This window comes from Mirounga leonina, unplaced genomic scaffold, assembly GCF_011800145.1.
Source record: "Mirounga leonina isolate KUSES-001 unplaced genomic scaffold, KU_Mleo_1.0 Mir_234, whole genome shotgun sequence".
In the NCBI taxonomy this organism is placed as follows: Eukaryota; Metazoa; Chordata; class Mammalia; order Carnivora; family Phocidae; genus Mirounga; species Mirounga leonina.
The window spans coordinates 721,865-748,727 of record NW_023270620.1 but is presented as its reverse complement, the minus strand read 5'-3'; the positions used below and the strand labels follow the sequence as shown (position 1 = coordinate 748,727).

Sequence of the window (26,863 nt, the reverse complement as noted above, 5' to 3'; positions counted from 1 at the left end):
CTGGAGTCCCGGGATCGAGTCCCACATCGGGCTCTCTGCTCGGCAGGGAGTCTGCTTCTCCCTCTGACCTTCCCCCTCTCATGCTCTCTCTCTCTCTCTCATTCTCTCTCTCAAATAAATAAATAAAATCTTTAAAAAAAAAACAAAAAAAAAAAAGGGGAGACCCTTCATCAATACTCTTCTGAGTTGCATAAAAAGTATTTTTTTAAGTAATAAGACTATTACTTATTCAAAACCCGGATAGTAAATAAGAAGTAAAATAAAATAGAGAATAGCAATCGCTAAGTGGATGTAACATTACCTGAACGTACAACACATAAAATCAATAGTTCTTTGGGCCGTGGAGTGAGAGGACAGGGGGTAGGGGTGTGTGAAAACAAGTACTAATGTAAAGACATTAAAGGCCCATGGGAATAGGTCATATAAAACTAGATGATCCGCTGCTGCACTGTCAGCTACAGAACAATTCAGAAACAGCCTGCTTACGTTTCCTACAGGCAAATCTTTCTTTAATAAGACTTACAATCATTATCTGTTTCACAATGCCTCATAACCAGCTGTGCAAAACATTAACCCACCACATTAAAATTTTCAGAACAAATATCAAAAGCCATTAACAACCTCTTAAATAATTGGTATTTGTGTATTTATGACTTATTTAGGTTATCTTTTTATTTGTCACATAGATGTTTGATTTCTGAAAACCTTCATGGTAAAAAATAAATAAATAAATAACTGCTGAGAAAATTAAGACCTTATAGAAAAATAGTGAAAGCCACTGAAAATATGTTTACATTCATAAAATAAACAACTAAAACAGCACGTTAAATTAGGCAAATCAATAACATTTTCAACTTCCAGTGAGGACTATATTATGAATTTCCATTTTCCATCACCCACACTGTAGAAACCTTTCAAGAATCCTTCCTCAAACACTGTTCCCTACCACCAGCAGTTTCAGCAATATGGATGATGATTAAAAATCTATTTTGTTTGCAGATAATACACTATGATGGCTGTCTATGTCAAGCTGGCTAAGCTATAGTAACCAGGTATTTATCAAATATTACCCTAAGTGTCACTGTGAAGGTATTCTGCAGATATGGTTAACACCTACAGTCAGCTGACTGTACGTAAAGGAGATTAAGGCCAATACTGCATATGGCCGGCCCTCATCCTCAGTCAAAAGCCTTAACTGCCAACTGAGGCCTGCCAGAGATGTTCTGCCTCAAGACTGCAATGTCAACTCCTATCTGAGTTTCCAGCCTGTAAGCCTGCCCTACAGATTCCAACTTGCCACCCCAACAATCATGTAGCCAATTCTTTGGAAAAAATATATATATCTCCATCCTATTGGTTCTGTTGCTCTGCAGACTCGAACTGATAAATACACATTCAGAGACTTTTTATGTGTAACTCTGTACCCCTTTATTCTACCACTTCCTGATTTACTGATCCTACCTCTCTCAGCCCCACCTACACAGAGCTCAGCTCCCACCCTACTCATGGAACCCACCAAATACAATTCTTGGAACTGAGTTTTTTCCAAGTCTTTGCTTCAACAATCTCTATACCTTTACTTCTCTATTTCTCTCCCTCAGCAACAAATATACTTGGCATAAACTAGGATGGAAATTCTCATACAGATGTACATTTGCATATACAGATCACTGCATTAGGGAAATTTCAGATTGCAAAAGACTGTCTACAAAGTCACAGTTCTTGAAACATAGGTGAGGTACATTTTAAAGTGGTATTTTTCATTCCAACAAGGAGCTCAGAACTGTTTCTAAGAAATCAGAACTACAACTGGGAAATAAAAGTTAAAGGAAAAGTATAATTTCATTTACAGAAATTGAATTCTTAATCCAGTACAAGAACACGCTTGTTTTAAAATCCAAACATCCTTATGCATGGAAAACTCCTTTTTCAATGATGAACTATAAACTTCTGAGTTCTAGAAGAATTGTCTAGTAAGATACTTCAACAGTATATTTTTTAATGCTAAACTTTCAAGCTACTCAGGTCCCTTAAAACTGAAACATTCCAGTGTTTAAATAGTCAACTGGAATCAATACATACTAACTTAGCCTTGTAAATGCACAAAATAGTATAAAGAAAAACATTAAATATTTAAAATAACAATGACATCCTCACCTCCCACATCAACCTGTAATCCATATTTTCATCCAAGTCTTCAGGCATTCTCTTCTCTCCAGCGAAGGGTCCAAACTTTTCACCCTGAGTAGTGATGATTACATTGAAAAGGCGTTAGTTCAATAATCAAGTTACTAAAATAAACTTATTTCTTTCCCGGAAATTTTTTTTCTCCAAACCTTCATGCCCTACGAGTGAGACACATTTAAAGTATTAACTAATTTACACAACACAAAATATTTACATATTTAAAATCCAACTTAATCTGTTTTTAGTTTAAGAGACTGAATCCACCATACAGGAGCCAACATAAAAGGGTTAAATTGCGTAACATTCAAATTCTGACAAGGCCTCTGGCAAGTGGTCTTAAAATGACAAGCACTGAGTTTTGCCTGACTTGAGAGACAAGCCCACCAGGCAGAAAATCACCTGGTTTCCATAAAAATCATAAATTCATCCCAATTATGAACAAGAAAGAAGTAGGCTTGCCATTCTCAGAGGAAGACTGTTCATAAAAGTTTAAATTCCCCTGCCAATCTTTCCAACAGCCAAGGTAGCATACTGTAAACCAGAGGTTCTCAAAGTGCAGGCTTTAGAGCCAACCTGGCATGAGAATCAACAAGGACACTTGTTTCAAATTCAGAATCCTGGGCTTATTAAAATCAGAATCGCTGGGACTGGGGAGTGGGGAGCTGTGTTTTGACAAGTTCCCAGGTGAGAAGCACCTGTGGCTGCCCCCTGCAGTTACTTGTGAGGCGGTTCCAGGGTAGGGGACATTGTTTTCTCAACTAAGGCAACCAAAGCAGAGACTGGAGAGCCAGGGAGCTAGGTTGGGTTTGTCCAGCCAGAGCATCTGTAAAAGGTATGCAGAGAGGACACAGAGCCATGCGTGCCTTTGTGAGAGTCCTCCAAACCCGCCTGTGCCTAGTCTTCAGCGGAACCCTTCCCTTCCTAAGAGGAAGAAAACTCCAACAAAACCTCCAGGGGAACTCTGATAAACACTGTTGGAGGGAAAAACAGCCACCAACAAAAGCAATGTTTTGAGGGATATAAATTACTTAATGAACAACAGAAAACCCAACTCCTGGAAATAGTAACATGTTAAAGCTTAAAGGAATTGCAGCTAACTAACCCAGCCCTTCATTTTACAAATAAAGAGAAGAGGTCCTGAAAAGCTGCAAAAAATGGCAGCACCCAGAAGACCTATTCTTTAAAGATAATTTAGGGACAAAAAAATACCTACAGAGAGTCCTCAAATCAAGATTATAATCCTAAATAACCCAGGCACAAGCACACCAAAGAAACAGGAAGACTGCTATTTATAGTAACATAGAGTTATTGATTCAGTTTAGCAAGCAAATTTCATAGGCTGGAAGCCAGCTCTGCTTCTTCCATCCTTCCCTGCCTCACTAGCCACTTCATGCCAAAACTAGGCACTGGGCATCACTTCTCAGGCAGCTACAATGGCCCCTAAAATGCTTTCCTTTAAAAAGTAATCATTTTTCACCTCAACATGGGACCTTACCAGTATTTAATGGCAGTTAAGAAAAGCTGTATAAGAAATTCAAGAAGTGGGGCGCCCGGGTGGCTCAGTCGGTTAAGCATCCGATTCTCCATGTAGGCTCACGTCATGATCTCAGGGTCCTGAGACAGAGCCCTGTGTCAGGCTCTGCACTCAGGTGGAGTCAGCTTGAGATTTTTTCCCCCCCCCCTTTGACCCTCTCCCTCCCCTCTCTGCTCCTCCCCCCCACCCCTCTTCCATCAGCCCCCCGTGCACACACACCTGCTGGTGCAGGCACGCACACACACGCGCACACGCTCTCGCTCTCTCTCCAAATAAACAAACAAATAAATAAATAAAATCTTAAAAAAAAAGAAATGAAAGAAGAGGGGAGGGGAATTAATATGTGTCACACTCCAAATAACCCTATGTGAGAATTTCCCCATTTAACACTGAAGGACACAGAGAATCAAACAGTTTAAATAACTTGCTTGCTTAAGGTCAACCACCTAGCAAAGATCCGAGCAGAGCTTAGGAACTTGTGGTTTATTCTGCTCAGGCACTGTCTGCTTCACTATGCCACCACTCAAAACCCTCACAACAACTGTATGACCCAGTGCCCAGGCAGCTCACCCCTTTCTTCTCACTTTCCATTGACTATAACCTTTAGCAACTATGTGGGCCATGCCTTGCTCACAGTAGTCACTCAATACATGAACTGTTGAACTGAATGAAAAAACTGACGGACTGTTGCTAAAGCCCAATCTGGAAGACAGACCAAAAAATAAGGTGTGTTTTGGTAATAAATTTGAGGATTTGGTATTAATGCATGTAGTTCACCTTTTCACTCCACTTAGCCACATATTTAGTGTTTATCAATCATTGCAGAAGGTAATAATCTAAGTACACACTTTCCAAGGCTACTGATCTACCCATGCCAGTCAGTTCCTCTCTGCAGTACAAATTGGGAGGGGGGGAGAAATGAATCAATCAATTCGGCAGTGTTCAAAGGACGGAAGAAGAGGGATGGAAACCCAAATAAATGCACTGGAATCAGTTAAAAGACTATTTGGTTGCATGTCTAGCAAGATTATTAAAGAATTACAGATTTGAAAATTCAAAATAAGAATCAGGACTCTGATTTTAAAGCCTCACTATTAATAGTGAACAAGCACTCTATCATAAACTCAAAATACCAAACTAGAATAATATGGCTTTCAACTTTTTTCTTCAACCCACAGTAAAAAATACATTTTGCATCTCACCTTGGCATATTCACATGTACACATAGAAACACACATTTAAAACTAAAATATAAATTTCTTGAAACAATACTACCCTTACTCTGTACAACACACTCATACATTTTATACACTTTCAATTCACTTTTTTAAAAATACTAACTCTGACCCAGTAAGTCAATTTCACAACTCATTAATGGCTTGCCATCCAGTTTGAAAAACATTGACATAAAAACATACAAAGAGAAGGCAAATTTATAAGTATGCCAGTGAGCATACTAGCATGATCTGATCAACTAAACTTGAGTTTCTGTAGCTGCAAGGTTATAAAAATGTAAATAGCCAACTCTTAATTATCCTTAGCGCTTATGGTATGAAACAGTGCGATAATGAAAACAATTTATATGTGACTTTAGATGAAGATTTTGTACTCACTGGACCCACTCTCATTCTGAAGCTCTCCCCTAAGGATCCTACCACCCGCTATCCACCCTTTCTCTAATTCCTTGTTCGTCCTTGTTTCTACTACACAAATAGACTTTCTTCTAATTGTAATTTTGTTGCAAATTCTGCTTTATTCACTAACCATTTCCCATGGGAATTCTAACTTAAGAGTAAGCCTCTTCTACCTCAGTGAGCTTCAAACCTGCTTGGGTACCATACTTGCGAAAGGAAGATTTGGGGTACACAGCCCAGTATATGTAATTACTGTTTTTTAGTTGAACCATGTGAAATTACCAATATTTGACCATTTTCAACCTACAAAATGAAAATTTTTCATATGATTCATTATAATAAAAATTATATATAGATATGCATTAGCATAATTAACACTAAGGTGAAGTTTACAACTAATGACAGGAAGAAAACCACTATTTCAAACAATCTTCTTGAAAATTTCAAAATTTTTTGGCTGACATATTGGTTTTACTCTTTGTGATTAAGCTGCTGAAGATCTCCTATTAGCAGCAGGAAAACTGTCAGTTGTACTATTTTCTTGCAGTTCGTGTGTGCCTACATTATTGATGTTACCTTCATTGCAAGAATTTTCCTAGAATTCTTCACATCAAGGGGTCACTATCTCAAATGCTTACAAGGTCAGGCAGGAAAGCAACACATTTGTCATCCAACAACGAACATGTAAAGGACACATTAGGAAGGGACTGGGAGGCAAGCTGGAAGGGCAGGCCCACTTAAGCTCTTCTACTGCAACTGAATGTTGCTATATCACAATGGGAACCTAACGTTGCTAGATATCGGCAAGTATTTTAGAGAAGCTGACAACTCAAATGTGTACACGAGATCACTACTTTTCTATGTTGGCAATGAATTCCTAATTTTCAAAACTCTGCAGGTCAAAGTGTGACTGCAAGACAAATTCAACCTGTAGACAGCAACCTGTTCAAGGCAAACTCCCCTCTCAGACTGGCCCAATACCCAGCCTACAGTGGTGCTTCTTTGCTGTTTCTAAACAAAGCAAATAATGAGTCTATTAAATATGACACCCACCGGACTAGACAATAAATTTTAATAAACAAAAAAATGTATGATTACAAACATGGGCCATTTTCTCTCATTTTGCTTAATATTAGTAAGAAGTTGAAAGCAAGATTTACGCAGATATCTCTCTTAGAACAGTGGGAAAAGCACTAGCTGAGGCTTCGAGAGATCTGGATCCTAATCCCTGCTCCACCATTGATTAGCTGTGACACATTAGGATGTCACCAACTTCTGTGCTTTAGTTTCCTCACCTATAAAACTTAGGGATTTGGAGTACTTGATTTCTAAGATTCCTTCTGGCTCTTAAATTCTATTAGAAAGAGCTTCCACGGGCCAAATTAAAGCAATTTGAGAATCAACGAGAACAAAACAGTAACTGATTGAAACACATTAACACATAAACAAATTCTTAATGATCGAGAAAGAGAAAAAAAATTAAACCTCATTTGCCATCATTGGAGGGTAACAATTTGTTAAAATTAATAGAGGGAAAGGGGTACATGGGTGGCTCTGTGGGTTGAGCATCTGCCTTTGGCTCTGGGCATAATCCCAGGGCCCTGGGATGGAGTCCCGTGTTGGGTTCCCAGCTCAGTGGGGAGCCTGCTTCTCCTTCTCCCTCAGCCCCTTCACACTCCCATGTTCTCTCTCTCAAGTAAATAAATAAAATCTTTAAAAAAAAATTAGAGGGAAGGAACTAATATTTTACCCTACCTTTTCAATAATACCCTAGTTCATGAGAACCAGACAAAAGCAAATAGAGGGAAGGCTCTTCTTTACAGAGGAATGCTAATTTATAAATAAAGAAGCACTATTTATTTGAATGAAATCACCATTTTGAAATCCCTAAAAATGTAACTGATTCAGGCAAGGGTCATCAGTGGATGCTAAGACCATTAGGTAAAAGGTTGATAGTGAAATAGATATTCATACAGTATCAGCTCACAGATTACTGGTTTAAGCATAAGGTCCCTTTAAATAGAAAAATTATGTTACCCCAGTGTTGGCATTAGTAACAGTGGGAAAACCAGACATTATATACCCCCTGCTATAATGCAGTCTGAGGTAAACCATTCTAGCCCTTCATTCCCCAGTGTCGGTCATAGGCACGTGAGAGGGGTGTTTGCTGAACTCTCCAGGCACCTCCAGAGGTGAAAGGGCAAGCGAACATGTGCGGACCTCTTCCCCCTTGTCCTGTCTCTCACCCAGCACCTGGGGAGATCCATGCTACCTAGGAAGAGAGCACACCGATAAAACACATAGGAGAGGGAGGTGGATGCTTCCTGTGATGCCTACTGCTAAAACTGCACTATTTATTGCAATGTAAAAAGTATCCTGAGGGTAGGGAGAAGTGTTTAATATACAATGTCATTGCATTAAGAAAAATAGTAAAATAATCTATACCTAACTTCCAGATTTGAAGAAATACAGAAGATAGAAAAACACATTAAATAAAGCCCTGGGAAAACAATCAGATAAAGCCAGATTGTGAGATACTCTACAATTAGCCTGATCTCAGAAAGTCACTGTTATTAAAAAGAGGAACAGAAAAAGGAAGACAGTTAAGAGATTTGACAGACATAACCAAATGTAATAGGTGGTCCCTGATCTGACCCTGGTTCAAAAGCCAAACAGCTATAAAAACATTTTGGAGGCAATTGGAGTAATTTGAATATGGGCTGGAATTAGAAGACGTTAGGAAATTACTGTTACTTTTGTTGGATGTGAAAATGATATTATGGCTATTTAGGAGAATGTCCTCATACAGAAATATTGAGGGAAAAAATTGTCATAATATCTGTAATTTACTTTGAGCTGGCTGAGCAAATAAAAAAATATATACATATAAATGAAATAAATTATATTAAAGTGAATCAGTCTGCAGTTGAATTATTCATATGTGAAATAATGATAATTTTTCACAGAAGGAGTCTAGGGTCCCACTTAGAACATAATTATATTTCAATGTTAAACTACTATGCATGTGCTGCTCTCCAGTACAATTAGGCCTTCAACAAAGTGCGTTTCTAAGAAGTTCAGTATGAAAAATATCCAATCTTTCTTCCCTACTATGACTGTAGGGGCAGAGACAAATCGGCTCGCTATATCCATACTCCTTAGTACTAGAATGCTGAACTTGTTGAGGGCACTAATGTATGTAGGTAGAAGAACTACATTTACCAGCTTCCCACTTAAATAGGGAAGAGAGCTAACAACATGCAAGCAGAAATCATTATATGAACCTACCACAAAGTCTCTTAACAGGAGGCCTAAGTCAGCTGGCAAGTATACCCTAGGGCCTTGGTTACTACCTCTTTCTTCCCACCCGGAATAAAAGCATGATAGCTGGAGCTAAAGCAGCCATCTGGAGGCCAAGAGAATGCAAAGACAACCACCCCAAAATCTTAAGCCACTGAACTGATAGCAGTAGATGCCTACATGCCAACTTCTTATTATAAGGAGAACCTAATCCCCAAGGTTTAGATTACTGTAGTTGTCTCTATCACACTCAGCTGATAGAGCAAATGTCAAGGAAAAGAAATGCACTAGTGCCCAAGACATAACAGAATCATTCTTTATGAAATGAGTCCCTTATAAAATAAACCTGAAATGGGAAATGCAGAATTGTGAGGAAGAAGAGATTCTGGGTATATGGTGACCTGCAGAGAGCACTATCCTGGTAACTCCAACCCTAAGCTACTTGCTTCTCGTGAGCAAAACAGCTGCTACTAGCGTGTACGGCCAACCAAACATAAGTGCAGCCTTAGGTTGTGGCAAAGAACTGGCTTGAGGAATTTTCTCCAGTGGACTCAGTAATAAACTGGAAACTAGCAGAAGAGCCATCACTGAGGACTGGAAACTAAGGAATGCAGAGAAAATTCTGAAAGTCAGAGATGGGGGAGGGGGCCACAGCCCACAGTCTTTTCCATGCTTGCAGTCCAGGAAAGTACAAGGAGATGAGACAGCTGAGGAACAGGGAATTGACTGCCTCTCTGCCAGTGCAGGCTCATGGCGATACGGACCGCTCTACCTATAAGGAAGGACTGACACCACAGAGGGTTTTCTAACACCTGGTCTTGGGCTTCGCTAAAACAACCAAGGCAGACGGCCTATACAAAGGGGCCCTGCTGCCTGAGAGAGAAAGATCAGGAAGAAAAATGAGAACCACACTCTGTAAAATGGAACTTCTGCAGGAGACAGAATACTCTAATTAAAAGGAATACCTCAACTGCATAAGAATTTAAAGAGATTCAAGTAGAGTACTCAAATACACACACACACACACACACACACACACTTTTGGGGGGGGGGGACACCATGATTTCCCAACTAAATATTTTTAGAGAATGAGCTGAAAGAGAAATAGACTAACCTGAAAATCACTTACCCAGCCAGGAAGTCCTTTACAGTCAGGTGGAAGGAGAGCTACTTGATGATATACCCAGATTCAGAGAGAATATTATCCACATGATGGTGAGAAAAAGAATCACAAAAAGTCTCTAACTAAACAAATGAACCAGAACAAAGGAAAGAAGATGGCAAAAGAAAATGAATAGCTGGCGTACATACACACAAAATTAATGACAATTAACAGGGTGTGTAGACTATATAGGGCAACTAACAACTCTTGAAACAACAAAGATATACTTTTAAAAGAAATTCTATTAAGTAACACACCATTTCATGGGAACTTAAGGATTGCTGGGGAAGGACAGCAGGAAGGCAAAAGCACCCCAAAGTTGCACAGCATGGGGTGGCAGCAGGGAAGGGAAGGAGAAGAGGGAAGAGGGAAATGAAACATCTTATAGAAGAAACTGTGTGTTTTTGTGGGAAAAATAGGTGAGCTCTAGCTATCAGATAAAAAAATCATATCCATCTGACTGTGAAAGAGGGAAAGAGTAAGCAAATCACTAAAGAAAAAGAGTAGAACTAACAAAGTAATCAGAGGGGAGAAAAGAATGAACAGTGACTTGAACAGACAGCAAAATAAGAAAAATTTAAAAATAAGTTATGATATAAGATAAGTAATAAGCATAAAGAAAGATGACGAGAATGAAATTAGCTATTGCAGCCATTACGCTAAATACGAAGGAGTTAAATTCTCTTATTAAATAAGAGATTGTAATACTGCATTATGAAATATAATCTAGCTATATGATTATAAAATATAAAAGAAAATGATAAAAAGTGAATTTAAATGAGTAGACACAGAGATACAAAGAAAGGCAATAGCGTCAATATCAGACAAGAATTAAGTTAATTGCTGAATGCACTAAACAGAATAAGGCAGAACATTATATAGTAATAAAAAACATATTTATGAAGAAGATGTAAGAGTGAGAAAACAGAAGTATAACCATACTAAATATGTCCAAACTTTCAGTTATAAAATAAGTCATGAAGATAAAAAAGACAGCATGGGGAATACAGTCAATAATATTGTAATAATGTTATATGGTGACTGATAGCGACTACACTTATTGTGGTGAGTACTGAGTAATGTACAGAGTTGTTGAATCAATCTGTTGTATACCTAAAACTAAGATAACATTGTATGTTAGTTATATTCCAACAGAAAATGGTTAAAATGGCCAGTTTTAGGCTATGTATATTTTATCAAAATAATTAAAAAATTAGCCAACTTTTCACCAAAAAATATATATATGTGTTATATATATAATACATATGTGTATTATATATGCATGAAGAACTAAAAGTGAGAGATTTTAAAACCTCTCTTTCAAAACTGGACAGATTAAGTAATAAAAATAATAAGCAGAGTCTTTTGGGTTTTCTACATTCAAAGGGGCACACGCATCCCAATATTTACAGCACCCTTATTAACAATAGCCAAACTATGGAAAGAGCCCAAATTTCCATCTACTAATGAATAAATAAAGATGTGGTGTATATATATGTATATATACATATATATATGTATAAATATATACACACAACAGAATATTACTCATCATCAAAAAGAATGAAATCTTGCTATTTGCAATGACATGGATGGAAGTATAAGGTATTATGCTAAGAGAAATAAGTCAGTCAGAGAAAGACAAATACCATATGATGTCACTTATATGTGGAATTTAAGAAATAAAACAGATGAACATAGGGGAAGGGGGAAAAAAAGAGAGAGGGAGAGGGAAGCAAACCATAAGAGACTCTTAACTATGGAGAACAAACTGAGGGTTGATGGAGGGAAGTGGGCAGGGAGAGAGGCTAAATGGGTGACGGGTGTTAAGGAGGGCATTTGTTGTGTTGAGCACTGGGTGTTATATGTAAATGATGAATTACTAAATTCTACACCCGAAACCAATTTTACCATACATTAGCTAACTAGAATTTAAATAAAAACTTGAAATAAAACAAAATAAAAATAAAAGTAAGAATATTTTTTCAAATGCCATTAATTTTAGGGGCACCTGGGTGGCGCAGTTGGTTAAACCTCCAACTCTTGGTTTCGACTCAGGTCATGATCTCAGGATGGTGGGATCGAGCCGCATGTCAATCTCCATGTTCAGTGCGGAGTCTGTTTAAGATTCTCTCTCCCTCTCCCTCTGCCCCTCCAGCTCATGCTCTCTCTCTCTCTCTCTCTCTCTCAAATAAATAAATCTTTAAAAAAAATAAATGCCATTAATTTTAAAACTTTTTAAGTTAAATATCCACCAAGAATTTAAAAAAAGCATCACTCCTACCCTAATCATACAAAAAGCCAATAAACTACAAGATGATAAAAGACATCAAACCACATATTAAAGAAGGGAGTTTTTTAAATCATAGACACATCATATTTAAACTTCTAAAATCCAAAGAAAAGTAGCAAAATCTTTTAAGTAGAGGGGAAAAAAGACATTATGTACGGAAAGTAAGACTTATAGCAGCCTTCTTGTCAGAAACTATGTAAGCCAAAAAAAAAAAAAAAAAAAAACCAAAAAACAAATAAGCAACATCTATAGTGTAATGCAAAAAAAAAAATAAACTGTCAACCTCGAGAACATAGGAAAGTACTTTTTCAGACAAACAAAAGCTGAGAAAATTCATTGCCAGCAACCTTTGATATTAGAAATGTTCAAAGAATATGGTTCCGGTATAAAGAGTGTGATGCCAGACAGAAACTTAGTTCAAAACAAAGTAGTTAAGAGCTCCAGAAATGTCAATAAATAAATAAATAAATAAATAAATAAATAAATAAATAAATAAAGAAGACAATTCATCTTATTTTTAATTGCTCTAAAAGTCAACTGATGATCTAAAGGGAATAGAGTAAAAAGGTTTATAGCATATAGGTTTATAGGTTTATAATATAAAATAAAATAGATGCAAATAATGGCATAAAGGATGGGAAGGAGGATTTGCAAGTTTAACAATTGTATCTCACCTCCTCTTTGACATCTCTCCCTGTTGTCAAACAGAAACCTCAAAATCAATTTGCCTTCATCTGATTCCTGATCCTCCCCCTTCAAGCCTGGTCCACCTATAATCTAGCCCAATCTCAGGTGTTGACGAACAATCCAACCCCTCCAACTTCTTCAGGCTAAAATCCTTGGACTCATCTTCGATCCTTCCCTTTCTCTCCCCCTTACTCATCAGCATATTCTGTCACTGCTATCTTCAAACTACACCCCCAGCACTGCCACCATCTTGGTCTAAGCACCACCATCTCTCAGCCCGATCACTGCAACAGAATCCTAACAAGTCTTCCAGGTTACACACTTGCCCTGTGGCTGACTATTCTCAACACAGTGGTCAGAGGGACCCTTGATAAACTCAAGTCAGATCATGTCACTCCTCTGCCCGAAACCCAGCAGCAGCTCCCTGTTTTCACTCAAAGAAAAGTTGACATCTTTACATTGGCCTGAAAGAAAGAAATGTGGCTCTTAGTACACTTCCCTTCACTAATTCTCTGACCTCCTCCCCTCGTACTCGGCCTCTGCTTACTCCCTTCCAGCCTCATTGGCCTTCTTGGCCTGGGACACAAGAAGCAAACTCCCATCTTAGGGCCTTCGCTCTAGCTGCTGCCTAGAATGCTCTTTCCCTAGAAGTCTACTTTCCTCCCATCTTGTAAGTCCCTGCCCAAACCTCCCTTGCTTAGTGAGGCCTCACTGGACCACCTATTTATAATAACAACCCCACACCCACATCCATGCACTCTGCCGAGTCATCCATACCTGGCTTTACTTTTTCTTTTTTCTGTACCACTTATCACATTGTAACGTAGTATAAAATTTATCTAATATGTTCATTGTTTAGTTTCTGTCTCTTCTCACTGGAATGCAAACTCCACAAGAGCCAAAATTTCTATTTCGTTCACTACTGTATTCATAATGCCCAGTACAGATTTTGGTCATGAAGATAAATCTTGAATAACCGTGTAAAACACGATCTGAATAAATGGAAATTGTGGCACACTGACAGCATAAAATATATTTAGTCATTAAAAATAACAAATTACAGCCAAAAGAGATGACTTGAAGCAATTCCCATAAGATACTGTTGAATGAGAAATGATCGATGATGAAAGGAGTTTACTCTTTTCTCATTTTTGTAAAATAACTCTTTAAGTGTGTGAGTGGATGTGTGTCCGTATTGTGTTATATGAGCATGGACACACTTTATAAGTATAGAGAAAAAAAAAAATTTTCAGTGAGAAGGATATATGGAATGATCTGAGATCAAATTCTGATTAATCCACTTATTACTGATATAACCTTCCTCAAAATCAGTTCCCTCATTTATAAAACAAGGATAATAATGGCCACCTTGTAGGCTTGTTGTAGGACTTGCATATGAACTGTGGGATGCATTCAGTGACTGTGGTCTCAGTCATTCACCCTTCTGTCACTAGCAACTGGCCCAGTGCCTAACAACTTCAGATGCTCAATAAATATTTGTTGAAAAAATTAACTGTCGCTGTTATTATCACACACAACAAAACAAAATATGAAGTTTCTGAGAAAACGTCAGTTTAAGTGGATTAGTTATACATTTTAAAATCTGTAATAACACCAGGAAATACAAAGCTGCATTGAGTCACTATCCTAGAGTGTACATGTGTAAACATAAAAAAGAGATAGCACATATGGCAGGCATCAGTGGTGATGATTTTTCCTCTGATTATCTTCCAAATTAGTTATCATCAGCCACCAGGAAATCTAAGCAAACATTCACTGGCAGAATTTTAGCCCTAGCATAAAGATCCATTGTTTCTTCACTAGATTCACCTTCCAAGCTGATCAACAAAACACTTGATTCCACAAAATTCAGTCTCCTTATATTAACATTTATGCATTTTTCCTCTATGCTTTTACTTACTTTTCTTTTCAGGGTACCTCTTTCCCATATGTTTTTCTAGCCCTATACAACTTGCTTTTTTTTTTTCCCCCGCTTATTTTCTTTTCATAAACTCAGATGTGAACCTTTATTTCCGGTATTCTTCACTTGGGATTTGACCACACTATATCTTTACTCAAGTCCCTCAAAGAGAACCAAGGTGTTTGCCTTGATTTGGAAGAGAGGGAGCTGGTATTATGGAAGGCACAGTTGTTAGCTGCAAGCCTCCGGCAAAGCTTCTCTAGGCTCCAGTGTCATTATTTGTAAAATAAGAATGGGTACATTCAATTACTTCTGAAGTTCTTTTTCTACTTCTAAGAACATACTTTTTCCTCCTCATTATAAGGGAACCACTCATCCTGGTTTTCTGGCATGAATGACAACTCTGAAGATCTCCAGAATCAATACTGAAAATGAGGCAGAATATTCATCAACGTGGTAGATTTGCAATGGGTACCTTTTATCAGGACCAGTATGTGGGGAAGGACCCACCCGTTAGTCATCGTACAATGTTCCACATAATCTAGGCAAGGAACAATTATACTTTGGAGCCCAGGTAGGATAATAATGGCCCACCAAAAATGTTTACATCCTCACCCCCAGAATCTGTACGTTACCTTACCTGATAAAAAGAGACTGTGCAGATGTAATTACGTTAGGGATCTTGGGATGGGGAGATTACCCTGCATTATCCGGGTTGGGCCAATCTAACCACTAGGGTCCTTATAAGAGAAGCCAGAAGCGTCAGAGTCAGAGAAGGAAATGTGACCACAAAAGCAGAGGTCAGAATGATATGGGGTAAAGGAATGAGCACAGGAATGTGGGCAGCCTCTAGAAAACTGCAAAAAACAAGGAGGTAGACTCTAGAGCCTCCAGAAGGAATCAGCTCTGCCCACTAATTTTGGATTTATATTCTCCAGAACCATAAGGTAATAAACTTTTATTGCTTTAAGCCACAAAATGTGATAATTTGTCACAGTAGTAACTGGAAACTCATATCCCAGCACTGTTAATAAATTTTGCCCTGAAAAGTAGCTGTGTATAAAATCCCAGGATATCTGACAGTTTGAACTAGGAACCTATGTTTGTCCATGAGAAAGGCAAAGTAGAGTGGGACACTGCCCTAGGGTTCATGGGCACAGGATGCTATTTAGGAGCCACTTGGGCAAAAAAGCACAAGGTTGAGAGGGAAAGGAGCCAGGAACAGAGCTACCCCAGTGGGGTCAATTCACTGCAGGTGGTGTAGAAATAGGCCTCAGCGATGCTCTTCACTGCTTCTTCTGGAACTGGGGGACCAGAAATCTGGGAGAGACATAATTTTATTTCATTTATATTTAGTTACTTCCTTTTCAGCTTTTTTTCAGCTTTCCTGTTAATCTTTGGTCCTTTTTAAAAATTACAAACCCAGCTCAGCTTATGCAAGTTAAAGGGCTTCTAGATATAAAGGAAAATAACTACATATCTGATCAGGTAAGGCTTTAGCCTGCTAGTGAAGAATGAACTGGAAAGGAAAAAAACTTTTAAAAGGTCAGCATAAGGACAACCACAAAAATTTTGACAAAAAGTAATGATCCATCAAGTATGTAATCTGTAAAATGGGGATAATAATAAACCTTCGAAGACCGTCATACAATAAAATGAGAGAAGGCACACAAGTACATAGTAAACAGAAAATCCAGACTTCAAATTGTTGTGTGACCCTTTCAGGCTGCCACAGTCTCCAAGGTGGTGCTTCAGTGGAAATGTTTAAACGACTCCCTTCGTCTGCAATATGGTCTGTCACAAGGGCTACTAGCCCTTAAAGGACTGCTTCCATTTTATTCCCAACAATTCTACCTACAAACTGTTCAACTCCATGCGAATGGATTAAGAGCACAAAATCTGATCAGACTCACAGAAATTGGTATCACAGGTCCACCACTTAGTCTGTGTCACCCAGGCAATACCTGAGGTGTCACACCAACAGATGTGTGAAGTTAAAATGCTCAATGATAAAGATATTTTAACAATAATAATTTGACTGACCCTCAAGAAATTCAACTCCTCCATAAAGCCCTGTTTGATTCCCCTGGATTTTCTGATCACTTACTGTAATGATGGGGCGGGGAGTGTCTCTCCTTCTTCTGAAATCTTGCAGCATCTCTTACCCCATAGTTTCACCACCTCATTTGGGTGAATATCATAGCAGCAGTCAGATCGGATGGAAACTATTTCCTTTGCTGTCTCCCTGACCAGACTAAAAATTACTCTAATTCAGCAATTCCATCGCCTAATATAGTGCCCAGCAAAATCAATCCAGATAAACAGGCTCAAATTATCATGATACTCTACATGATAATTTGTACTTTTTTACTTGTTTACTGCCTATCTCCCCGCACAAGAAAACTAGCTCCTTGTGGACGAAGACCAGGTCTGTCTTGCTCACCTGTGTACCCCCAGACCCTAGCATAGCGCCTGCCACATATGAATGGTTAAAGGCCTGAAAGCCAGAGGGGAAGAAAAACCCACTGCCTGCAACAGACCTAAAGGGAAGGAAGACTGGTAGTACTGTATTTCCTGCCTTAACCCTTTCCATAAAATCACAAAATCTGAGAGCTTGAAAGAACCTTGCGGTTCACCTTTCCACATTTTGGGTTCCAAGCATAATGTCAACCACCACCATCCACTGATTAATCTCATTAGCTGTGAAGGGGAATAATGGTCATGATATAAAAAATGTAATGTAGTAAGAGATTTGTTTGCTTAACTTTTTTTTGTATGTATATTTAATGTATTACCTTTGAGTAATAATATTAATTTTAATCTGCATAGTACTTTATAATCTAAAATTCCACATCTTTATTGAAGCATTAAAACTGTGCTCATGAGGTAACACATAGGAGACACTTAGAATAGGGTCTGGCACCTGGCAAGCAAAAGTGTCCACCTTATCCTCATCATTACCAAATCGCAATGTGTATAACCATGAAGAAACTCAGGCGTCCTTTTTCTACTCAAGGACCTTCCAACAGTCTTAATCCATTCTTTCTCCAAGGACAATTCATGGCTTACACAGAAATAGCTACCAAAGGACTTTCTCCTCATCTAACCTCTAATTTCCATAATGGCAAGAAAAGGAAAGAAGGTCCTTTCCTTTTCACTTTATTATCATTTTGCAGACTTTCTACAAAAAAAAAAGAGAGAGAGAGAAAGAAAGAGGCAGCAGGCCTGCAAAAAAAAAAAAAAAAAAAAAAAAAGATAACCGCCAAGGAAAAACCTAGTAGGGCTAAGGTGGAGCCAGGGCATTAGGTGATTCTCAAATGGACATGATCAATATAGTGGGAGTGGAGTATCTAGAAAGATCCCCCAACTTCAGTACCAGTCTGGATTAGATTCTCTTAATTTGAAATCAATAGATGGCTTGCATGGCAATTATGTTTTTAAAACATACATGTTATATGAGAATATGTGTTATAAAAGTGTGACAAAAATTCGTAACTTCCAACATATATATATATATATATAACGTGATATAATAAAAAATTTATTTAGAATAGAGAACATGAAAGCTTTAAATTAAGGTCTTTAGTTGCTGAAATACTGTCTTCTCAGACCCCTTGATCCTTGATTTAAGGCCAGTAGGCCTATTAAAGGTAACTTGGAAAATATTTAAGAATTGAGAAACTACATGCAAACAGTAAGGGATTCATGGACATTTAGCTTCATCCTTACCACTCAGTTAAAATCTGCTATTCAGCTTCAGTGTGGTCCTCGGCCTTTGGAAGGCAAAGGAGCTGAAGCCTAACTCCGGATCATTTCTGGCATCAATGAACCTGTCCATGATCAATGACCTTATAACTGAGTATCTTGTGATCATAACTAAATTATGTCACTAATAGTGTGTCATTTGAATTCAATGCAAATATCTGCATATTCACCTGAAATACAGATTAGCATTCTAGATGTGATCTGGATGAAAATCTCTATGTGTTTTACATGTTGAAATTACAAAAGCCAGGAAAAGATAAGTGTCTATTTAGTACTGCAATAATAGAAAAATATATGGTGATTTTGGAAGCAGTTCATTCTATATCCAAAAATAATAAAAAACTTCCAAATAATCAAGTACGTGGAAAAATAAGTTGGAACTTATAAAAGTATCAAAAGAATGTACATTGGCCAGCTGTTTCTAAAAACCTAAATAGTAATATAAGACAAAAACTAGGGATTATGAAATAATTCTAATATTTATATAACTATTAATAACAAAATAAGAACTGTGTTTAAGAACTGTGTTTAATTTTTAAGTGATTACACTTAAACCTGAGACTTTCAAGAAAAACCATTTGGGAATTTTCACATCCTGTGAGAAAAGATTAAAAGTAGAATTTCAACTTCTGCTTTGAAAGAATGTTGACTTTGACATTTACCTATTTGGCAAAAACATCTATTCAGTTCATCTCGAATTCAGATAAAGGGTTTACTCCTGGTTTTCTCCTTTGAGCATTCTTCCAAACTCCCATTTGAAAGAGTAAATATGGGGTTTGCTTCTTCCAGTCTTATCCTAGGAAATACTTATAGGTCATGCTGTCAAGGAAGCCCTGAAGCACCTGTCCACCGTTCTCCTCCTGCTCTTCGGGTGAGGGGGTGGAGGGAGATTCATACCCATGTGAAAGGCATCCTAGTGTCTCTGGGTGCATTCCGTGAACCTGTTGCTAGCATACCTTTCCGAAACAAGCCTGCTCTTACCCAAACCTCTATTTTTCAAAATCTCTGTTGAGGGGAAAGCACAGGGGAAGGAGGACCGGAGGGGGGTACCTGGCAGGGACAGATCTGAAAAGAACATGAGCTTTGGACCCAGAAGCCATGGATTTGAAGCCTAACTTACTAACTCAGCAGGAAATTTAACCTTGCAGTACTTGTTTTTTCATCTCTTACATGAGGATTACTGTTCTCAAGGGAGTTGTGCTGGTGACGTTACTAATGTAGGTCAAGTTCCAAGTACTGGCCTTGGCCCAAAGTATCTGCTCAATAAACGGTAGCTCTCATTACCCTGAGCACTTCACCACTGCCTTCGTGGTTCCAGATTTTACACATCCTGTGACAGGGCCATAACACAGGTCTCATCAACTCCAAAGGTCTGGAATTTTCCAGTTATCTCTCCTCCTAGGCCTTTGCTTTCAACATCCAACATTTCCAAGCCGTTCCCGTATGTACAGTGCAATGTGCCTGCCTTGCTCACTTGCCTCTAAATTTCTGGAAGGAGAGCTCTAGTCAGAGAAAATCCTAAAGCAGCGAAAAAAGATCAGAGATTCTAAGATTATCCAGTTGGCACCTCCCAGGATCCACAAAACACATGTTGGAGGGAGGGAAGGAAGTTCTGCATGTCTGAATGAGATTCTAAGGCCTGTGTTGAAGTGCGCTCTGCGCGCCGCCTCCCAATCCCTATAGGGAGAGCGAGGCGCTTCTGGCCACATTTCCTCATCCTAAAGGAAGAAAAGCGGCGGCGGGGCTGCGTGCGCGCCTATGAAGACACCCGCCCACGCGCGCTCCGCCAACGCAGGGACGCAGCTCACTCCCTGAACCGAGGAAGAGGGAGGCTCCAGCCGGGCTCACTTCCTGCGGAGGAAAGGAAAGACCTCTCGCCGCAGGGTGGCCGGCGGCAGTCCCGCCCCTGGGCCGGCCGGCAGCGGGGGGCGCCCCGCGGGCACCTACGTGGCGCAGCCGGCTCGGGAGGCGCGGGCAGGCGAAGGCCGCCCCGCCAGCCCCGCCTGCCCGCCGGACTCCGGCCGACCCCGGCCAAGGGCGACGGCAGCGACGCCCGCGGAGCCCCCGGCCCCGGTGGAGGGGCGACCCCGGGAGGCGCACGGAGCGCGGCAGGAGCAGGGGCGCGCAGGCTGCCCTCGGGTCACCCACCTTTCTCACTCTGCGGGCCGTGTAGAGCCCCATCCCGTCCTGAACCCGGGAGGACTTCAGGGAGAACCTGTCCGGCACGTACATGCCCAGCATTTTCCCGGCCGCGGCCGCCGCCGCCTCGCTCAGCACCAGCGCTCTGCGCCCGGGCGGCGACACATCGAAATTTGGGGTGCTGGGGTGGCGGGGAGAGGCCGGCGGGGAAGGAGGAAATGGAGTTTTCCTCCCAGAATCCCCACCTCCCCCGCCGATTCCAGGATCCCCCGCGGCTCAGCCCCTCCTAGTCCCGGGTCTGGCTCAGCCCGGAGCCGCCGCGGCCGCTGCTGCCATTGCTGCCGCGGGGGCGCGGGGGGCGCGGGCCGGGGCGCTGCGGTCTCAGAGACGCCGCGCGCTGATTGGCCCGAAGTTGGCGGCTCGGACCCGCGCCGGGCGCGGTGCCGGGAGCAGAGCTGACCTCGGGGCCTCAAGCCCGGAGCCCGGCGAGAGGAGAGGACCCGTCTGCTCCCCGCCGCGCAGGGCGCTGCAGCGTACGGACCTGCCCTTGTCCAGCTCTGGGTTTTGCCCCGCTGAGCTAGTAGTACTCCTAATCGGGGAATTTTACTGTTTTCAGATGCAAAACGAAATGGGCCATGACACAGCTGGAGGTATCCTCCCAATAATTTTATGGAATTCCAGACTCTGAAAGTATGCTTATTGCCCGGCTACTGAAAGCCAACCCTAAGGACTAGGAACTTTGGGTGCTTCTCACATCTAAGTTATGCGTCTTTTTTTTTTTTTTTTTTAAATGCTTGTTTCAGGGATTTGAATTCATAGGGGATCCGTAAGTATGGTGATTAACGTACAGGGAAAGGGGGTGTACACAGTCTGCAACTAATCGATTTCAAGTTAATTCAAAATTTGTCGCCAACAACTTAATACTTAAATCCAGCGGAAACTAGTTCTTGTATGGTGCTGTAACCCAGGGGAAGTTCTTACACTTCCCAAGATACACCATTCCTGAGTCCTCTCTTGCTTGGAAATCACCAGACCTGTCAGATCTTCAGACATAAGCAGGAGAGGTGGGGGAGATGGGAGGGAACGCCCAAACAGTTGAATCCTGTATCACAGCAATGAAACAACAGAAGCCTTGTTCTAGTGGTTTTAATAAAGTTTGGTACTTCTCAGAAGAAATTTTGAAAGGCTATTTTCTCCTTTAAGACAAGCTAGGAGCTTTCTGTTCATTTCTCTTGATATTCTTGATAATTTTCTACTCTGAGGTCTTTTGGAATTCATTTGATGTTCCTATAAACATTTGATGTTGCTTATAAACCATTAAAAATAACATTAAAGAGCACACTGTTAAATAATAAAATTCAACTAAATAAATTTTAAAGATTTTATTGGCTGCATTCAACAATCCATGAATGGGGCAGCATGCAATCTAGCAAACAGAAAAGAGCTTTGAGGAGCTGTACCAAATGAAAGACTTTTACAGGCAGAAGAAAGCAGGAACAAGGAAATTATACAAACAAAAAAGCAGATTGGCTGTTGCAAGGTTACTTTCTTTTAGATGATGGCAGGTATCCATCTGGCAGATTACCTATCTAGTACTCATCAGGCAACTCCCCATTGACTGGTTTAAAATGACATTTTCACAAAAGCCAAAAGGAATTAGTTTGAATCTCAGTTTGATAACATGGAGCTTAACATAAGTGACTCCATTTTGAGCCTGTTGTCTTGTTTTTAGCAACACACACACATCATGGAAGCGATTTCTATTTCTTGATTAAGAAAAGCCTTGGAATGAAAATAGTTCCTCATTTCTTAAGTAGAAGAATTTTATTAAAATCATATAATAACAATATTTGCAGATTAAAGAATAGAATAAATGATCCTCTTTTTTGAAAAATATGAGAGTAGCTTTGTCAGGGGTGAGAAGAACAATGTCTTAATTATTCTCTGAGTTTCCATCCCTTCAACCCACCATTGAAGATACTATCTAATCTTCTGTAGAGGGGAAATGAATCAATAAATAAATATAGTTTGGGGCACCTGGGTGGCTCCATCAGTTAAGCTTCGGACTCTTGGTTTCAGCTCAGGTCAGGATCTCAGGCTCTTAAGATCAAGCCTGGCGTTGGGCTCCGCACTCAGCACACTCAGTGGGGAGTCTGCTTGTCCCTCTGCTCCTCCTCTCCATGCACGCATGCAAGCGGGCTTTCTGTCTCTGTCTCTAAAATAAATAAACACAATCTTTCAAATAAATAAATCAATAGTTTATTTGAATGGAATTTGAAATTAAATGGCCTTGAAACACATAACAGGTGTTCAGTAAATATTTCTTGATTAAAAGTCAATTCTGGGAGCGCCTGGGTGGCTCAGATGGTTAGGCGTCTGCCTTCGGCTCAGGTCATGATCCCAGGGTCCTGGGATGGAGCCCGCATCAGGCTCCCTGCTCAGGGGGGAGCCTGCTTCTCCCTCTCTCACTCCCCCTGCTTGTGTTCCTGCTCTTGCTATCTCTCTCTCCGTCAAATGAATAAATAAAATCTTTAAAAGTCAATTCTGAGGCTAATCTGAGATTTTCAAACTAGTGAATGAATGATATGCCTAAATTTCACTTGTGCCCCAAAGAAATCTGGACTAAGTCGGTTTTCCTAGGGTCCTGTAAACCAGTGCTACACCCAGGGCACACCAGGTCCCCTGAGCCCAGCTGGAACCAGATCACAATCCAGAGGGTGGCCATGGCATTTTCCCCAGAGCACTCAGTCCTTTTCCAGACACAAGCCTTTCAGTTCTGGCCCTTAAGCCACACTGGCTTTTCAGTCAAATGCTCTGCCATGTCTCTTTGGGCACAGAAGTTTCCACAGCTTTTGGTCATTAGAGAGAAAAAGAAATGTTTTCTGGTCTTGGTCTGACACAACCCTCATTCATTGATGACCCTTGTTTGGCATATCTCCCTTTTTGTTGCGTGTTATGTTTCGGGGAGCGAAGTTGTCAGCTTGAGAATGCTCATCTTTCTGAATGTATGTATCTTTATCAATTAATAAATAGTAAAAAATAAATGTGTGTAAAGATAAGTCTGGAAGTAATAAAATGAGAAACTTTCCAGATCTTTTATGAATCTCTGTCAGAGATTTTGTTATAATTGGCACAAACAGTAGATTTCATCAAAGACTACAATGTTCTTTTTACCTATATGATGGAGTGTTCAGAAGATCTGCCTAAAAGATGGAAATCAGTAATAAAAAGCTCTTAATAATAATCTCTATTACAACACATGAAAAAGGATACATGTTTGCCAAATCAAAATGCATAATACTGACCGGAAATTTGATTTTGAAGCCTGTAAAGACAGTAGTTGTACAATGAGTCACTTCTTAGAACTTTAAAAGCTAGAAAGTGACCTTTCAATATTATCTTTAGAAAAACGGGAAATTAAATGTCTGCTTTATATCATGAGTTTAAATCCAGTCTTTAAAAAATAAGTAAGAAAACCAAAATATTGACATCAAAGTACTACCACACACCTGATTTACTTATTCTAGAAAATTTTGATGCAAGAGAAATGAGTCTAAAAACATGTCTCCTTATTTTCAAATTTGCTCCTGGAGGAAATTTTTTTCACTGATATGCCTAAAGCAAACTCTACTTACTGAATTCAAACTTGTGTGCTGGTGCAGGCCTTGTTTTTCATTACAAGGAAAGACTTGAATGATGATTCTATATTAATTAATTATTTTACCAGAATCCTTTTGATTGTGTCTTGGTTATTAATGATTGTTTCCAACTGCCATAATAGAATAAAAGCCTAATAGAAAAAAAAAACAGAACAAAACACTGAGCGTTATTTGTCTTTAGTTTCCTGAGAGTCAGAAGGATTTTGTAGTGAATGAATATGAAACCAAGTTTCCCGAGAAGAAAAGAATAAAGATCTATTTAGTGTGACTCAAAAAAAAAAAAAAAAAAAAATTCTGAAAATAAAATCCATAGTTGGGTTGTTGGATTCTTGCTCTAAAATCATTTCTCCTTAGCACTGATTCTACAATAGCAACAGCACCATGAAAAGATGACCCTGAAACCTGAAAAATTCTGCATATTTATTTTTCCTTAATCTCTTGGTTTTAAGTGATGATACCAAAGACTTATATGTGGTACCAGAACATAGTCATTAAATCCTTTAATTAGAAAAAAACCTAGAGGCACCTGGCCGTCTCAGTCCATAGAGCACGCAACTCTTAATCTCAGGGTCATGAGTTTGAGCCCCACATAGATGTAGAGATTACAAAAAACAAACAAATAACAAACAACAACAACAAAAACATGAAAAAACCTAGAAGTTATTTGGATTAGAGTGAGTAATGTTGTAAAAAGAAAAGCTAAAGGGAAGGGAAAAATGAAGGGGGGGAAATCGGAGGGGGAGATGAACCATGAGAAACTATGGACTCTGAGAAACAAACTGAGGGTTCTAGAGGGGAGGGGGGTGGGGCCTGGTGATGGGTTATTAAAGAGGGCACGTACTGAATGGAGCACTTGGTATTATATGCAAACAATGAATCATGGAACACTACATCAGAAACTAATGATGTAATGTATGGTGATTAACATAACATAATAAAAAAAAACATTGATGCCTTGGGCCCTGGAAAAAAAAAAGAAAAGCCAAAGGATAAATCAGTGGTCATGGCCCCAAAAGTCAATGCTGTTCATGGAGCAGCGTGTGGAAGGGTAGCAGGAAGCTGAAGGAAACTAAGAGGAGGAAACCAAGGAGGAACCCAAGGATAATAGTTTCCATGCATTGAGCCTAGTATATACCAGAAACCAGACTAGGTTCTTGGTATCCATTATCTTAAAACCCTAACAGCCCTACCATAACAGTCTGGCAAAGTACATTTTATTTGCCCCCTTTTACACACCAGGAAACTGAATCCCAGAGAAGTGATCAGTCATAAGTCAATTTCACACATCTATGAAGTGGTGGAGGTAATTCAAACCCAGGACTGACAACTCCTATGTCCTTGATTCTGTCTCCTGCTCATTCAGTCTGGTTCACTTTCCAGTTACACTTCCCATGAGGCTTTAGGAGAGGAAGAACTCTCCACTTAACCTCTCTCTCTCTCTCCCTCTCTCAACTCCCCTCCCAATGCCCCATCCAACTCCTCCTCTAGAACTGGGCAGCAAATTTGATTGGCCAAAGTCCATAAAATATTTACTCTGTTGTCAGATGCTCCAGTTGGGTTCAATCAACTGTATCGAAGAGAAGATCAAGTCCTGTGATTCTCCAAGGACATTTCCTCTGCAGAGAGTGACTGTAAGATAAGACACTGCTTTTACAGAAAGTTTCCCTGAACCTGATACATATTTTGAAGCTTGGCCTATTTAAAACCACAGCCTAGCTCATCCACACATTTCTAATCCACAGAAGTGATAATATTAAGAAGAATCAGTAATTAACCAAAAAGCAATACCAATGCTCCCATGTTTGTCAGAACCTCACAATTTGTTCTACTGGTTTTCCTTTTCCCTTATTGAAATAAAATGGTGACTTCAAAGCTGAACTATTATAAAAGGGACTGGGGAGGGGGTCACCTTTATAGCATACCATTCCAAATGAGTCAGGAGAAATCTTAATCATTTTCTATAAACTCTCTAAAACTATGTAGAGAGTAAAATAATAATCATAATAATGTCTAATTATTTAGCACAGAGAGGCACGAACCACCCTTTTCTTAGAAAATGTTATTTGAAATAAACATCACAGTTGAGTGCTGATGTCTTGGTGACCTCTCCATCAGAAGGGGCACATACACAACCAATGATATAATTCCCACTGAATCGGGGTCTCCATAAGGCCTCCTCTCCACCGTTTCTTTCTTATGTTCGACAGCTTGAAGTTTCACAGAGTATTTCATCACCAGAAAGGTAAGCTTCTAACTCCATCCTCTCAGGCTGAGTGTGTGATCATAGCAAGTTAACACTGGCAATCATTAATATTAAAATTTCTCTCAGTTGTTTCCAGGTGTAACCAAGGACTATATTAACATATTTTACATATGAACGAAGAATATTGTTTTTAATTTAGTCCTGCAGGTGATTCCAAGACAGTAATGTTCATTAACATTATTTTACTGTGTTTTAAAAAGTCTTCGTAATTAGGCCACAGTATATTAATGTCACTTATTTCTAACACACCAACAAAATTTTCTGTTGCTAAAGTGGGTCTATAGATCTTAAGCTTTTATATCCAAACCTAATTTGGGAA

At 39.6% G+C, this 26,863-nt stretch overlaps 1 protein-coding gene across 2 annotated transcripts in view; it reads right to left on the bottom strand.

Moving 5' to 3' along the window:
- The window catches only part of PRDM5 (PR/SET domain 5), a 196,796-nt gene extending 175,839 nt beyond the window's left edge, over positions 1–20,957 (bottom strand). For both annotated transcript variants that reach the window (XM_035029313.1, XM_035029314.1), the window contains exons 1-2: positions 20,632–20,957; positions 2,158–2,241 (exon numbers count right to left, since the gene is read on the bottom strand). In XM_035029313.1, coding sequence (XP_034885204.1) covers positions 2,158–2,241; positions 20,632–20,724 — 177 coding nt within the window. In that variant the 5' untranslated portion in view covers positions 20,725–20,957. The remainder of the gene's footprint in view (positions 1–2,157; positions 2,242–20,631) is intronic.
- Positions 20,958–26,863: the final 5,906 nt, after the last annotated feature.